Raw genomic sequence first — 16,860 nt, 5'->3', positions numbered from 1 at the left:
CATAAACCCTTCCCTTAATCATATCCCTTAACACTAAAATTAACACTAACCCTCCTAAACGCAACTCTTACACAGGATAAATACTCCTCAGAGGACGTAAACTATCAGTTTTGATTTTAAGGATGGAGTTACAGAAGTTAACATTTCAAGTTGCAGGTACTGAATGAGCAAGGAGTCATGCGGGCCTCTCAGACACCCCTCGTGGTAGGTAAATGCAATTGGAGGGCAGGCCCAACTTGGCTGAGGGGGAAACAGGGTGTTCAGATCTTGGGCCCCTTTGGTCAAACTTGTAACCACTCTGTGCCTTGTTATCCTCACCATTAAAATAAGGATAATGGGGCTAGCCGCAAATAAAATGTTTCTGATGCTTAAAAAAAAAAAAAAAAAAAAAGCATCCCAGTGAGTCAACACATGTTAGAACATTCAGAAAAGTGGCTCAGGATGCAGAAGGCTTTGGGGCCGATCCCAAAGTCCCCACAGTCAAGCTGTGCAGAGCACTCCTGGGCTGTCCCCCACACGGTCAGTAAAGCAGCGGGGACCAGGGACACCCCCTTCAGGGGTAAAGGGGAGCAGAGGAGAGATCTACAAGGATGTGAGATGGAGAAGAGCTGGCTGTCCCCCAGCCCCAGCACATCTGCTAAGTAAGTTTATCACTGAATAAATGAGAGCAGTCGCCAGCCACCTCCCTGAAAGACTTTGAAGAATCGGGTCTGCTGCTGCCAGAGGGCAAGAAGGAAGACACCTCCCAGGCATGTAGTAGCTGACCTAACAGCAAGTAGGGAGGTGGTAACATCACACACCCACACTTCCTATTTGACCAAATGGCCAGGAAACCCCACAACCACTGGGGTATAACTCCTATTATAGGGCCCTGGTCTCTACCTTGGAGCCCTTGAGACCTTGACTGTGACTGGCTCAAGACACAAAGTCTCAGACTGACGGCAATAAGTGGTTTATCAACAAAGAGGAAAAACCGATGTTCAACCGCTAGAATATTCACACCGGCGTATTCTCCAAGGAGGCAGACCTACCCAAGTAGCCGAATCTTCACCAGGAGGATACCTGAAGACATACCTGAAGGACATGAAGTCAGCGGGCTGGGACAGAAAGGAGGATGAATCCCCAGAAGAGTTCAGTGGGTGGGACTGGAGACCTGGCCACCTGGGAGCTGCCAACGCCGTGCTGCTTTCCCAGGGCTGATCAGCATCGCGCCCTGCCTCACAGCCGGGCCCACGCTGCACACCTCTGCTCCGAGGCTCTGTTAGCACCCATGTAGGGGACAATCCTACTTCCTCACATCACAGGTCTGGGGAGGAGGTAGGTTAGGAAACTCTGTGCCCGATACCTACCTTTCAGTCAGTAAACAGATTAGTTCTCGAGGCAATCCTTTTTCTCCCTGAAGGCAAGTTTCTGCGGGGGGGGGGGGGGGGGAGTCAGGCTACAAGTAGAGGCAGGTGGAGGAGCAGTCACACCCTGGCTGGTCTGCAGGTGAGGGTGAGGTGTGGAAATGGCCAGTTTCTTTCCACGAACGCACAGGCTACGGGCACCTTTCCTTTCGGCATAACAGTAGGCCCGAATTCAATGGGGAATTCTCAGTTCTGCCACAATCCAGCCATGTTCCCAGATCAATCACACTGATCTCAGGCTGTCTTTTCCACAAACGGCTGATCTGATCTTCAGTTCTACCTGACACTCGTAGAGGACAAATTGAAGGGCAGGTCTGGGAGCGTCCTGCGTTCACTGCCAGGATCTGCTTACATCACTGCCCCAGGAGTGAACAGTCACGTCCCTCTCTTAGCAGCTACCAGTCTCGCCTGGAAAATCCCTCCAATGCTTAGACTGCCGGGAGTGTTGGGGGAGGGGCAGGGGACTGGACATAGGGGATGTCCTACCAACAAGTCCTCCCTTGCTGATGGGAGATGGGGGCAGAGGCTGCCGTTGCCAAACAGTTCTTCCCTAGTCACTACCTGGACACTTCATTGCCGCTGGAGACAGGAGACATCTGGGAGCGGAGGGAAGAACAACAAAGGCAAGGCCAGCAAAGCGCAAGGCAAAAGGCAAGTGGCAGAAGCACCTCGCCACCTCACCTATCTCCCTCCCCACACAGAACGTGTGTTCCTGTCTACACACTGAAAGCCCTGGGGACTCCACCTTTCTTTTCTCTCTGCTTGCTATCACCAGCAAGCTTGCTCACACCATCCCTTGGGGGGATTCATCCCTCCACATCACTCCCATCATCCACGGAGTGGACAGGGCAAAGGAAGCTAAAAACAGTTTGATCACTTATTTAGGATTAAGACGCCATCGGAAGCTTTCCACACTCTGCCCTACGCAGATATTTTTTGGTAGTTCCCCCAGAAGTGAAATGCACTTCCATCATGTAATCCTAAGGGCTCTCCACTCCCACCTCCCCCAGCACGGCTGCTCAACCCTTAGCAAGATAATGGCAGCCACCTTAGTCAGATGTACTACTGTTAAACTCCCCCAAGTGACTTTAGGTCAAAGCACCACTAAGGCAAAGCACTCAAGTTTTGCAAACTGGAAACAGTTTGGAGATGGAGATTGTAAAAGCAACGGAAATTAGGTAAACTGAGTTCCCTTGATAAAAGATCTGCTACTCTAACACTGAACGATCAACCTATACAAATAAATGGAGACTAAACTGCTTTTTTAACCAGCACGATAGATAATCATAGAAGGTAATGTCTTTTTAAGCCATGCATTACATAATTAAGTGACTTCTAAAAAACATAATGCAATAATCGCCTGTAAGTATTTCACACCTATCATAGGGCAGGTGTCCTTTCCATACAGAGATGCAAGTAAGGACAACAGTTTCCCCGGGGGGCAGCTGTGGAAATGCCATCAAGCAAGGAGCCAGGGCTGAAGTACTCCAACAGTTCTGATACGACAATTACAAATTCTGAATGGGGATGAGATGCCCGCTCCTACTGTGAAAAGGACCCCCTTGAAACAGAGGGACAGGCAGGGCTTCTTTCTGGGCTGCATGGGGCAACGGATCTAGAAGGACGTAGCATCAGGAACCTGGATCTAACATCGAGGAGAAGTACAGCAGTTTTGTTCAATGAAGATAAGTAACACAAATCAGTCTTCACACTTGGAAATATAAATCTTTTGGGATATCGTATGAGAGAAGCCCTTCTCGCGCCCCCCCCACCCCCCAACCCACAAGATTATATGCTGTGATCTAAAAAGTTCTATTTAGTTCCAGAATTGCATCATACCAGCAAATAAGGCAGTTGCTATTTATAATGACTAGTCACAACTGGCTGAAATTCCAAGGTAAGTGACTTTTATGACAGCCCAAAATTGTTTTAACCACAACTCAGCAACACATATTGAAGACGTACATTAGCCTGCACAGAATGCTATCCACTTGATCTCGAAAAACATTATATATAATAACAAAAATACAGAAATGGTCACACCGCACCCCACCCACACCCAAACCAGTGTGTTCCCTCATCAATTCCACCACTGCAATAACTTTAATACCGTAAAGAAACAGTGAGGAAATCAGAGCACCGTGGAACGATGTCAGCAGCTCTTACATGTACTATTACAATTTTGATGAGCTAAGACAGTACAGGCAAATGGACTCCTGAGGACATTACGTACAAGTAAGATTTGTAAAGGTCCCCACTCATACACACGCGCGCACACACACACACACACACACACACACAAATGTTCATCTGTCACAGACGGCAGGGTCAAATTTATCCGCTGGAGTTTCCAGGCAGCATTCTGCACATTTAGAAATGAAAAGCAGCAAACGGAAAGTTGTCCAGTCTATCTCAGATGGATCATCCACAACTGCGTAAGGATGCAACAGCTGTTCTGATGCTACTGCACACGTGCTTACGGCTGCTTCTCAAATGCAAACACCACGTAAATACCTAAAAAAGAGAATAAATATAAGTCAGAGTTTGGTTTCTCATATCCTCAGGGCAAACAGAACAACAGTCTTGGTCCTGGACCCAATGTGGTCAAAAAAGTCTTAGCGGCTTCTAAAGAGCAACAGTCCCATTATTTCCAAGAGTTTCTCCATTATGCTGCATCACATTTAAGCAGATACGGGATCACGTACATGTGCTTACTTAGAAGCAAATACCCGCGTACTCTAATACCCGGTGGTACCACTGCCCTTGAGAAAACAAATTCGACAGCTCTCAAAATCTCTGAAACAGTGGAAGGTAAGGAAAGCAAAGAAAATCAAAACTAAAAAAAAGTGCACGACTAACTTCTTTTTACCTGGTGTGAGGTAGACAGGTATAACAACTACACCCCTACGAGTACTAATGACAGCGTTACTCAGTTTTCTCTAAGGAAAGGAAAACAAAAAACCTACCGCTAAGAATTAAAAGGAACATGCATAACATGCACACCAACATTCACCCACTTATCCAACTGTAGTGCTGGAGGGTTTGATTTATCTGGCCCCAACAGCGATATTCCTGCATGCAGCCAGCCCCAAGAGCATGCTCCCTTAAACAAGGCTTCCTGCTTTGACTCAAAAAGACATCTAAAAGCATCGTGGCTCCTCATTCTGAATCACACTCTAGTTCAAACACGTTATGTCTTCAAACGAGATACAGATAGATTTTTATGGTCAGAAAGCACCCGCAAAGATGACAAATCATCGAAACATCACACAGATGTTCCGGGCATGCACCAGGGCATTCAACTAGCAAGTCAGGGTAACAGGCCCCGAGTCTTCACTCCTTGAGTTCATTTCTCAACGAGGGACAGACAGCTGAACAACACAGATCACCTAACAGCCTCCCAGTCCTCGAGGCTCTCTACTCTTCCAACCCAACCAGCATAGGAGTACACCACCAGCCATTTCAAAGTCTACTTTGGTCATGCCCCTTTATCTACTAGTTTCCAATTTCTCTGAGGAGAAATGAAATATGGCTGGCACTGCAGCAGGTAGATCAGATAGACGAAAAACAGGCAAGGTGATCCAGTCATCAGCACTGCAATTCATTAATCGCTCCTCCTTTCCTTAAAACAGCTTGCCTTGTAGTGCACTTAATTGTGCATTAGTGCAGACGTGTGCATTACACAGCACACTTCTGCAAGACAGCTCTAGTAACTCGCGCACTCGTTTTTGCGCCCCCAACACCCTTTCGCAGACCGTTAACGTACAGCAACGCTCAAACGTCTATGGAATGGATTCTCTCTGACCACCTGTGCCTTCAACATAATCAACAGACATTTAAACGAACGGTGGGAACTACCTTCTAAGTCTTCAGGGCAACCACACAACATGATAAGAGTGAGGCTCTGGACAGTGACTTCTGTTGAAGAACCATGGGAGTTCACAGATCCACCAGGCCTTGGAGTTCCCTTTCAGAGACAGGGGCCTCGCTTCAGAATGTCCCTGGATGATGCCCGTCCCCAGTCCTCTAAAATACCCTGCTCACTACGCTTCACTCAAGGTTCTATTACTTATCGTGCCTTCACTGACCACACCGCAGTGACCAGAATCAAATAAAATACATGGCAGTGTTCTACAAGCCGAAATGTCCAATAGGCAGCTGAGGTAAAGACAACCGATACAGATGGTTATGTGGTAACGAGTAGGCAGAAAAGCATCTGAGCATGCTTGTGAAAGTTTACATTAGGCAACACCCTGCATATATCTTCCTCTTGGTCCTAAGCAACAGTGCAAGAATGGGGCAGCTATGTGAAAATATGAAAACACACACACACGCACACGCACACACACACACACACAAGTGCACACACGCCTTAACCTGTTAGAAAATTTCTCATTTCAGATTTTACTGATCACTTTTTGAAAATAGCAATAAATCTGCACTGAAGAGATATACTCACTGGTAGCTTCCCATTCTGATTTACTTAAGGTTCCCTAAAATTAAGAAGAAAGAAAGAAAATTTTAGATTGAACACGCAAGTACAAACATACTTATGTTTCAACAATGGAGCTGCCCAAGCATCCCTCACTTCACTACAGATGTTTTAAAAAATACTGTGAATGTCATACTGATCTGAGCATGTAAAAGAAAGCAGTGAGATTCACCTTTCATGCCATCTCCTTAGCACTTTTGCCAAATGTTTTATTAGTCCACCGATTTTCATGCGATCAGTAAATTTGTGTGAAGTCATGTGTTCCTGTCCTGTGTGTGTGTGCGACTGGGAAAAGCATCCATTTTTATTTTTAACTTGCAAAATGAAAAAATTAAAAGTCCTATCTTGCTTCAAACATCAAACAGTACTGCTGGAGGAAATAAGATTTTTGTGTTTTACCAAGGAGTTACAAAGTTCTAAGTCATACAAGAGAAATTAAATATACTTGAAAGTTGTAAAAGATCTGAAACCATTTCGATACAGTAATAGACACATACAGCAATACCCTGACTAACGAGACCTGGTGGAAATTCCAGTAATTAGCATAATTTTGAAGAAGCGATGAGTGTAAACAATAGCCTAAACTGTCCCCAGAGATGTCTTATGCAAAATCTCTTGAGGACTACGTCACAGTGGTGGGCTGGCATTCAAAGTTAAAGAAACTGAGAGCTTCCATGTAGAAGCCAGCGCAAATGAAGACGTAACCTTTCCCCACCCAGGTTCACCAGGCGCTGAATTTGATCCAAGGGACACTGGAAGTCAGTAGTGCCTAGGTGAAGATATAATGGGAGAGCAAGCAAACTCTGAAACCAAGACTAGTACTTCTCCCCCAACCTTAACTGCCCCCACCCTCAGGTCACATTAAGTACACTTTCTTCTACAGTCTGTAGCAATACAAAGTCATCCTAACTTAGGGAAACAGACTAACATGTATCTGATTTGGAACAAAGTGAACCAGTAAACCACTGAAATAATCTCCCAAGTTTCCAGACAGCATGTATGGAATGTTGCCCCCATTTTCATTAAAATATGCTTTTTAAAAATGAACACTTACCAAGGGTAACTTTACTTGAGTGTTCTTCATGTACTTTGCCACATGTTCATAGTCATCCACCTTCTCAGAGGCAAGTCTGGAATTCTCATGTGTAGGATATGGCTAAGGAGGCAAACAAAATTCCTATCTAAAGATATTTCATCGAAATTTATTATTTAACAATTTAAACATACAAAAATCACTGACACATACTAAGTCAATAATCCCCAAATATTGCTACAGGAATACAAAGTATACACACTTCTGAAATAGGAAAACAAAATGGGTGACAACAAAGCTGCTGCTGGCATCAATTTTGATCATCACAGCATATTTAGAGCTGGGCCCAATTCTATCATTCATCCCCACCAGTTACCAGCAAACACTCATCTCTTCCTGATGGCCCATCAAGGAAATTGTGTATTACCACACAAAGCCGAAGGTAGGTTACATGTTAATTTCAACACGACGGTGATTTAACAGTCATGGAAAAGACGAGCAGCAATTAGAAATAATAGAAATGAAACACTCCAGTTAATAGAGTTTAACCAAATGAGCTGAAGAACATGAAGAAAATAACCCAGCATCCAAAATACAGGCAATGTCCAGTTTTCCACAAGAATCTGAAGGAACACACACACAGACACACACACAGACACACACACACACACACACACACACACACACACACACACACACACCCCCCAGAGTCACAAACATGTTTTGGCCAAAGACTTCTTCCAATGACCTCAGGCACTATTTGCAATCCATTTTAAGTATTATCTCTATGTTCCAAAGCACAGTGCTCTGGAATACACATGTATCAAAACATAATGTATGGCAGAAAATAATAAATTTAAAATACCTTCTACCCTACAAAGGTGGAGTCAGGGTTCCCCTCCCCTCCTCGGGGCTCTGCACTTGGCCTGAGAAGCTGCTTGTGGGCAGTGCAGGTGGGCATTTTAGCACCCACCACCAGAGGCCCCACTGGGGCACAGGTGGCAGGCCAAGGCCGGCAGTGACGGCGGGTGGCAGCTTCGACCCCCTGAGCATGCAGTCCCCGGTTCAGGGCTTTAGGGAGGAGCACGAGGCCCCACGGGCCAGCTCCAGCACCAAGGCTCCCTCCAGCTACAGCAGTAGAGAGGCCCATGGATTTGGTGCCTGGATCGTGGAATGGACCAATCTGGTGTGAGCTATGAGCTGACTGGTAAACAGTCCAATCAGCCCCAGGGCTGAAAATGGTCTCATCAGACTTGTAGACGGGGCATTCTGAAGGAGGAGATAAGGCAGGGGCAGGAGCCAGCTTGGGACTTGGATCATCACTGTCTCTCTCTCTGTGCTTGACGAGGACTCTCGGTTCCTGGCCTCAGGAGAGACACTCAGACTTTCACAGAAGGACTCTGTTCCTGACCTCTGAAGAAGAAAGCATCCAGCAGCCGGCCTCTGGAGGAAAAAGAGAAGCCAGAGAGCTCTTCGCTGCCCAGGGGGCCACTGCCCTTCCTCGGACATCCCCTGAAAGGAGCACCAGAGGCCTCAGGGCTTGGTATCTCAAAGAGCTACTTGTTCTGGGTGTGGCTCAACACCTCACAAAGAGCTGCTGAGACGGTGTTGCTGACATCGCTGCCTCCTGGTGACCAGTGCTGACCAGCACTATTGGCTGGTGCTGTCCAGCACTCTTGACGGGTGAACAGCACTCAGTGTTGGGTCACCTCTGGAGGTGTTAGTTGTCTGACACCGCCTGCTAGTGCGGCTGCCTCCATGGCTTGTCTGGCCCAGCGTCTGGTGACGTCCATCAGCCCGACCTCAGACTATGGCTGTGGGCTGCTGCGGCGTCATCTCATATGAGCGCCTCTGGCTGCGGTGAGTTGAGTCCTGGCCCACTGTGCGCTGGCTGCCATGAGGTCCAGGCCCACGTTGGTGGACAGCGACCTCTTGGGTGAGCGGCTTTTTGTTTAGGGCTTCCGAAAACTCTGTTTCCCGCATTTGTTAAATAAACCCCACTGTTGTTCCCTGAGCCGCAGTGGCCTTGCAATTGTGTGCACGGGTGAAGAACCCGGGCAGTGACCTGTCATCCACCAGGCACTGTCCTTCTGATCTGCTGCAGGACCCCTAGTGCCCTGTTTCAAGGTTATATACTCATTATAACTTCTTTCCTTGTCTTATTACAACAGAACAGCTAGCAAGGATCCACTTGAAGTGCAGGTCTGCCTGGTGAGGTTTTAAGAAAATGACCCAAGAAAGGTATCTTATCACCTATCCCACCCCCCGCCCCCGCCTGCCCCCCGCCCATCATCTCAAGAAAGACCTCACAGTAAAGCACAATTAGTGATTTGGACGTCCATGTTGTTACCATAACCGATCGCAAGGGATATACAGAACATCACTTACTACTGCCTATCACTGAGTTTGTTCTAAACCTTCAATCTCAGTCTTTGTGGGGTCATCACAATCGCAAAGCTTCAAAACTCTACCGCCAATGAATGGCTGCCAAACTACCCTGTTGTACCTCTGCTTGTCAACCGGCCAGGGCAGGGCTCCGTCATTTCATTATCTGTCTATCACCGGACATCAGGCTCCTCTCCTCTACCGATCACTTTAAAACACCAAGCAATCTAAGACTGTAAAGCCACAAAACTGATTTGTTTTTAATAAAACTTGCTAAAATAGACATACCCTGGTAAGTATCTCCGCCTAAGGCAGTAACTTTGCCAGACCTGTTCCCTGGTGAGAACGAACACACACACACACACACACACACACACACACACACACTCTCTCTCTCTCTCTCTCTCTCTCTCTCTCTCTCTCTCTCTCTCTCAGAAATACACAGGTGTCGGGACTTTATAACTATAGTGCCAGTCTTTCCATTCTCCTTTCCCTCTGTTTCACAGCACCACAAGAGCAGACCATGCGGTTTTGTTTTCCTGGTTTTCTTGCTGCAACTCTCTGCCAGCTGCTGTCTGACAGCTTTACAAAAAAACGCTTTTTTAAGCAAACATGACAGAGTGGGTCCATTTCAATATCTGACGTGGACTAAAGCAACAGCATCCCTGATAGCTCATTCCACCTCCGGTCTCATCGTCCCTCCACATCCTCAAAGCCGGACGAAGGGGGAGAAGGAACACAGGAGAGCTGTTGTGCTAAAGAAATGCTGAAAGTTTAGTAGATTTCCTCAATCACCCCCACTCTCATGTTTCTCTGCCTTCACTCCCACTGCCTAACTTTCTTCTCCAAGGGCCCTTTCATACCCCCACTGCAGAATTCCTTCTTTACTGTAGTTTTCACACTGTACTGGTTTGCTCGCATGCTCGGCTCCTCAGTGTACCTCGAGTTCCTTGAAGAAACCACATCTTACCAACTGATCACTTTACATGCAAAGCACTGCCAGGTAACAATGATGTATGAATGGTGTGCACCTGTGGCAATTTAAGGAGCTACGCTATCTCTAGCTTTCCCTTTTCCTAGAAACAAACAAGAGTGAGCCTCTTCTCCTATAAAACACACACAAACATTTCTAATTCTAAAACACGAGAATACAACCAATAAAGACTGTAACATTTTAGTGATTGCTGGTTGCAAAACTCAATTTGAACACTTAAGGAGGTCGCGTCCACTGAGGGATGGGTGGGGTGTTGGACCCAAAAGGACTTTTATGTGAACGCCACCTATAAAAACGGAAGAAAAATCTGCAAGTTGACAGCCACGTGACCTTGAACAAGTCATTTATCTCCTCTTAACTTCATAACGCCCATTTGAAAGTGTGAGGAATGGCTGCTGTGTTACTTCATGGGGGTAATTACGAGGCTAAATAGGAGTATTTTAAAAAAGTCTAAATTACACAAATTCTATTAAGAAGTTCAGTGAGCATCTCATTACTAAGAGTCTGCTGATCAGTAACAAAGGGGTCAAGACATAAAAACAAACAAACAAACCAAAAAACCATAATCAATGGCTGTGCAGAGTTTAAAGCTTGTATAGGTGCCCTTCACCGCGGCAAAAGGGGAAGCACAGAGGAGTCCAGGAGTTAAAGCAGGTTCCAGCATGAACAGACTGGCATCTTGCTGGACCGTCACCACAGAACAGAATTATGCATGGCACGAGCCTCTCTTGGACCCTCGCCAGGAAGGTTTTAAATTACTGCCGTAACCAAAGGACATTACTGAAAAGAAGTGGTTCTCAACTTGGGGTGACCTTGCACCCCAGTGGATAGCTAGCAATTGTCTCAGACATTTCTGGGCTCTCTCCTAGGTGGACAGGGGTGCTACTGGCATCTAGCAGACGACAGGGATGCTGATCCTCTGAAGTGCATACAATATGGTGCCCCGACCCTGTCCCCACCCCTGCCTTGCCAACAGAGAATTAGCCAGTCCTATATGCCAACAGCGCTATCTAGAAAGATGGACTATCTAGAAAATGGAATCTGAGGTCAGCACTATCCATCGACCATCCATCCAACCATCTATCCTGTATTTATGTAGTACCTGCTAGGGTAAGCTGCTCTACCAAGCTCTGCCCTCGGTGCTGAAGATCCAGAGGGCAGCTGTAAATAGCTCGTGTAATTTATATAAATGTTTAGTGTCTACCTGGCTTTGAAAAGAACCTGAAAAATAGCCAAACAGTCCTGCTGTGACCTGGAACTTTTGCACCTTTTCTCAAGACTTACCTCCAGGGCTTGCATTCGTTTTAACAGCATTTTATTTTCGCTGTTCTTAATCTTCTCTTCATAGAATTCCAGAAACGATTTTTTGTAGACTAGTTTCATTTTGTACTTCTTTGCCATTCTGTACAACACAAAACAAAAACTAATGCAAAGGCTTCCAGAGCACTGGTAATTCCTCAACAGCTTACTTCCACACCACAGCAACATCTTTTGTGCTTAACTGAGCAATACCATCTCCTTTAAAAATTCAATACAGCATGACGCAAAATGAATGAGCAGTAACATACCAGTAACCAGGCCTATGAAGAAATGTCTCTGTTAACTCTCCACGGATCACAGGTAACCCTACTAAAGTCAAATGGTCAGGAAGGATGATGAAGGCTTTCTTCTACTGATGCCATCCTATTTGACCTGATCTCTAACCGTGGCTTTGAAGACAGCTGCCAACTTCCTTCTTAAAATGTAAGTGTTTCACCTCTTGCATACCCCGGCAAGATACGCTATTAATTTAGCCTTCACCTGGGGCTGCTTGGCCCCTCAAGGTTCTGAAGAGTCTGGCTCAGAACCTTACTCATTTTCACTCCCTGGCTTTACACAGCATGCCCACAGCTCTCTGGGGCTCAGCTCTTTCGTCACTCATCTAGTCCAATGCTTACTAGAAATCTCCACCAGGATGTGTCGCGGGCTTTCTCTTCCTTTCCACATCTAAGGCTGAACCCACTGGTTTGTTCTCCTGCCAATCTTTGCTATTTCAGTAAATCCACCTAGCGATTCATGCCAGAAACCTCGGGGTTCTCCATGAGAGCTACCCGCCCCGCTCTACCCTCTGCATTCAACACATCATCATTTACCTGTACAACATAGTCCAGGTAGGTCCGTTTTTTACACCATTCTCCTTCAATCGCCATCAGCCCTCAGCTGTTAACGGTGGCTTGTTTTTCTGCCTCCAAATTTATGCTCCCCCTCAGCACAGTTTCCAGCTGCAGCCAGATGAAGCTTTCAAACCTACACACCTAGTCAGTCATTTCCCGCCGCAACACCCTTCACTGGCTCTCCAGCACTCTTAGGATGCAATCCCAAAGCCTGTCACAGGGCCTCTCGGGCACGCGAGTAACAAGGGCCGCTTGCTGCCTCATCTTGAGCCACGTGGACCCCTGATTCCCTAAGTCCCAGTCACAGTGATTTTCCTTCACCACCTCGAACTAGCCAAGCAGGCTATCTGTCACTTCAGGGCCTTCACACACAGATTGCCCCCCAGGTGCGAAAACACTCTTCCTTCCAGTCTTCACCTGGCCATTGCCTACTCATCCTTCAGATGTGAACACAAACACGATTTCCTCACAGACGCGGCCTGCTGAAATCCTCAATTACCCTGGGTCTCCCTGGTAGGCTTCTCTGTTTTCCCCATGCTTGCCAAAGGGAGGGAGTCTGGGGAAATGGTTTCCGACAGAGGCTAATGAGGAGAGGAAGAATGGGGAGGGACCCCTGAGAGCATACAAGGGGAAGTGCTGTGAGGCGACAGGGTGAGGGGAGACATCCCAGGGCCACTGGGATTTGCGTGTAGGAGACCTATGTATGGAGAGATACCCTGGAATTTGAGTCAGCCCTCCTCAGAAAGACTTGAGCAAGACAAAAGCCTCTTCTGTTCCGGGCAGTTCATTTGCTATCCTAAGGCTCCAAAATGAGGCTTCAGACATAAAGGCAAGTGTTACACCAATAAATACAAAGAACTCAAATGGTGAGCAGGTTTGCCCTATACAAGTTAATCATATGTTTGTTCAGTTTCTCAACGAAATGACAAAAGGGCATCTAAAAATCCCTACACAGGTTTGAGATTCTATTTCACCAAATGAATACCTGTTTCAGTAAATAATTTTTTAAAACTTTACATAGTTAAGTGAGGACGTGTGACTTTATACACTCACCATCACTAGGCAGTTTTGAGTGCTGGCTGAGCATTATGGACCAAAAAAACAAACTTTCATTTCACTCCTTATCATAATGGGCATGCTAAAATTATAAACCTTGTTAAAAGGAAAATAAAAACCAATAAGCTGTCATACAAGCACGTCAAACAAGACACCCACAACACTCATTCTATCACAGAGGTGAAGAGCAGTAACATTTCCCAGAAGGTTACTGATTTTAAAGGGAAAAAAGATGTTTAAATACTTAAGTGTTGGCTTAGGTTTATAATTTGTGGGTGTTATGCATCATGTCACATGCTACACTGAACTGTCTTACATTACTGCATAAAATCTCCATATATTGTAGAACTCCTGAACATCCTATGCCCATAAATTTACAAGCTGTCTAAGACACAATTCAAATAACCTTCTACCATTCCTCAGGAAAAAAAGGATTTTCATTTCATAAAACAAACTTGACTTGTTTTAGGAAATCAAGTTTGGTCAAGTGTCGCGCAGCCTACGTTTAAGTGCATTCTTCTGCTCCCATCTCATGGAGATCCCCAAGACCAAAGAGTCTCACAGGTCTGGAAAACTCAGTTAGCCCAACTTTTCCCAGGTCTGTGGTTTGCCAGGGCTCCTAGGAATTCAGGTGCATGAATGAACACATTCCTGAATGAGGACTCTTATTCAACATTGCCTGTGGGACACAGGCAAATTCACAGCTATAGCGAAATATGGGACAACTTTTAATACTAATTCCCTGTCAAAGGAGGACATTTGCCTGATGAAGACTCACTTTCTATTGACAAAGTTACTAGCAGTTACTTCCAAACGGGGGGAATCTTTTGTCATTTGCAGTGTCAGGTATTTTATGCCAAAGGTTGGCTTTTTTTTTTTTCTTTTTTTAACCACAGGATAAAATAATTCCGGAAATGAAAAAGACTTAAGTACGTAAACTGTTGAGAGACCTATGGCACAAACCCTGGATTTAAAGTTAGTTCCTCCACCCCAACACAACCCACCCAAGCCCCCCTACCCCCTTTCTAAATTACAATACTTTTTAAGTCCCATTTAAAGTTAGGAATGAGCAGAAATATTCTTCCCCCCCCCCCCAATATTCCTTTGCTTTCCCTCCTACGACAAACAAGAGAATGGTAACAGATTAAATAACATTCTTACTCATTTAGCAAAGGAAAATAGACCAAGAATTCAGGGACATCCACAACACCTTCCAAGTGGAAGTCATATTTGCAGCCAAATAATGGATAATCTCCTTTCTTCTGAAATGTCACAGTATATATTTCATTTCCAAATGATTCCGTTTCTGAAGCTTCAAGGCGTCTTCTGTAAGGGTTGTCCCCCAAATCAAAAGGAAAAGATTAAAACCGTTACTAGCTCAGACTTACTTTGATCAGTTCACGCACATGAAAAATCCCCACGGCCACAATCTCAAAGAGACAGCTGCTTAGCCTTCTCATGGAATCCGAGCCATTTTTTTATGAAGCTGCATACCAGAAGATCATCATCTCACTAATAAAATTTGACTGGAAGAACGTTTTGCTGTCACGACAGGTGGTTAAGTCTCTGTGTTTCAGTATCTGCTCTGCAGTTTGGCCAAGGGCAATACACGCTGGCTCCACATGACATCAGTCTTCAACTGAGTCAGAGGTTTTAAAAGTTCACTGGTAAACCTGGCTTTTTGAACTTAAAGTTTCAATTGCGTCTCTATGCAAATACACTATCGACGTTCAGTCCTTGTAAGCTCAACATGGCGTACTTTAGAAACTCTATCTAACAGATATTTGCTACTTTCAAATCTGCTTAATCCTGAGTATTTAATAAACCGCACTATACTTTAAAGTACTTACATCAGTTCAAAGCTATTGGGAGTGGTACCGATATAATAGCCTCCAGGACTGAGTCTCTCACAAGCATTTCTGAGCATCATGTCAGCCTGCTCATAGGTCTCAAATGAGTAGTGACAGACAAACTGGCAACTGCAGATGTCAAAGCACATTTCTGGGTCTCGATATCTGTCAATCAAAAGTTCCTGAAACAGATTAAAATGGGTTAAGATCTTGAAGCTACGTGCAACACGGTTTATTTACATATTTTTTTCTAGAGAACTAGTGTCTAGAATTAAGACCCTAACATTGAATCTGTCCTTCTGTCATTCGGTACCTACAAGAAAGGTCAGAATGAGTCATTCTGTTATCTGGCTTCACAGTGACTTTAAAAACTAGGGAATCAGAAGGCATGCTTAAAAATACACCAATCAAATATGACCTTTCAAGGAGGTGATCCTTTTACTCGGTTTTACTTGCAAGTCAAAAGTCAAAAGACACATCATTAACTTGGGATTAAGAAAACCACAAAGCTGGCCTTGTAGGATGCATTTGTCAATACCCAAAATGGTTTTCCCAGCTCTCCAGCCTTCTAGCACTATACTCAGCCACTCTTCCTTCTCATTTTCAAAACCGCAACCAAAAATGTTTAAAGATACCTTGTGATTGGGTTAAAGATACCTTGTGATAGGGTTAAAGATACCTTGTGATAGTTCAGTAAGCTGATGAGTATACTAAGTAACATCAAGTTCAAGGTGGGGCTTTCCCCATTCCCCTGTAGTTCTCAGACTTCAGTCATGCTTAGAGATTCAGAAACAGGTGGAAGGTGGGGAAAAAGCAGACTCTGGCATGTTGGAAAACTACCCTATTACATTACAAGGTGAACAGAACACTTTTATTTCAAAATACTGGAAAATACACCTCCTCCAAACAAAAAAGCAGCCCGTGATTTCAAAAGTTCAAACTATTACAAGCAAAAGACTTCCCCACTACCCAGTGGGTCATTTAAGGAAATGTATCGAGACAGACTTTCCAGTTGAGAGGATACCACATCATTTACCCAAATGAAAACATGAAAAAATTAAGTGAACAATCTTACAAAACCCTGTACCTTTGAACAATCGGCAGTTATAAATTCTGCATTGAAAATATATTCATTACCGCGAGAACGAGTTTTCATGTCCTCATATCTCTGTTGACACTGTCTGACAGAAACATCAGCGATATCTAGAAGGGGGAAGACAGGTGTTAGTAACCATCAACAAATATCCAGGGAGATAACAAAATGCAAATGCAGAAATGGCAAAATTCTAGACTTTGATCTCAACTGGCAAGTTTCAGCATGAAACTTAGCAAGCCTTCCTACAAGCAAAAATCTTCTATTTCCTTCAAAATAAGACCGTCTTTACAAACACATTAAAAGCTGTCTCAGTAGGCAAAAGTCTTATCGTGATTTTTAAATACTCATTCAAAGTTAAAGCACTATGGGAAGCTGTGCGGAGGACCACACAGCTT

At 45.0% G+C, this 16,860-nt stretch overlaps 1 protein-coding gene and 1 long non-coding RNA gene across 2 annotated transcripts; one reads left to right on the top strand and one right to left on the bottom strand.

Annotated features, from left to right (window-relative positions):
• Positions 1-1,428: 1,428 nt before the first annotated feature.
• On the bottom strand, positions 1,429-16,591 carry LOC119243961 (mRNA cap guanine-N7 methyltransferase-like). Its single transcript, XM_037509773.2, has 7 exons — positions 16,457-16,591; positions 15,370-15,551; positions 14,681-14,845; positions 11,595-11,712; positions 6,953-7,054; positions 5,866-5,899; positions 1,429-3,920 (listed from the first exon to the last, which is right to left on the bottom strand). The coding sequence occupies exons 1-7, from the start codon at positions 16,523-16,525 to the stop codon at positions 3,883-3,885; spliced, it is 708 nt and encodes a 235-aa protein (XP_037365670.1). The 5' UTR covers positions 16,526-16,591; the 3' UTR covers positions 1,429-3,882.
• Positions 11,951-14,019, top strand: LOC129145682 (uncharacterized). Its single transcript, XR_008551609.1, has 3 exons — positions 11,951-12,053; positions 12,347-12,460; positions 13,989-14,019. It is a non-coding gene; the product is annotated as an uncharacterized LOC129145682 (long non-coding RNA).
• Positions 16,592-16,860: the final 269 nt, after the last annotated feature.

Source organism: Talpa occidentalis, unplaced genomic scaffold, assembly GCF_014898055.3.
Source record: "Talpa occidentalis isolate TD23 unplaced genomic scaffold, MPIMG_talOcc4v2.1 talOcc4.1369, whole genome shotgun sequence".
Classification (NCBI taxonomy): domain Eukaryota; kingdom Metazoa; phylum Chordata; class Mammalia; order Eulipotyphla; family Talpidae; genus Talpa; species Talpa occidentalis.
Note: the sequence above shows the minus strand (reverse complement) of the source record. Positions and strands in the feature narration are given on the sequence as shown.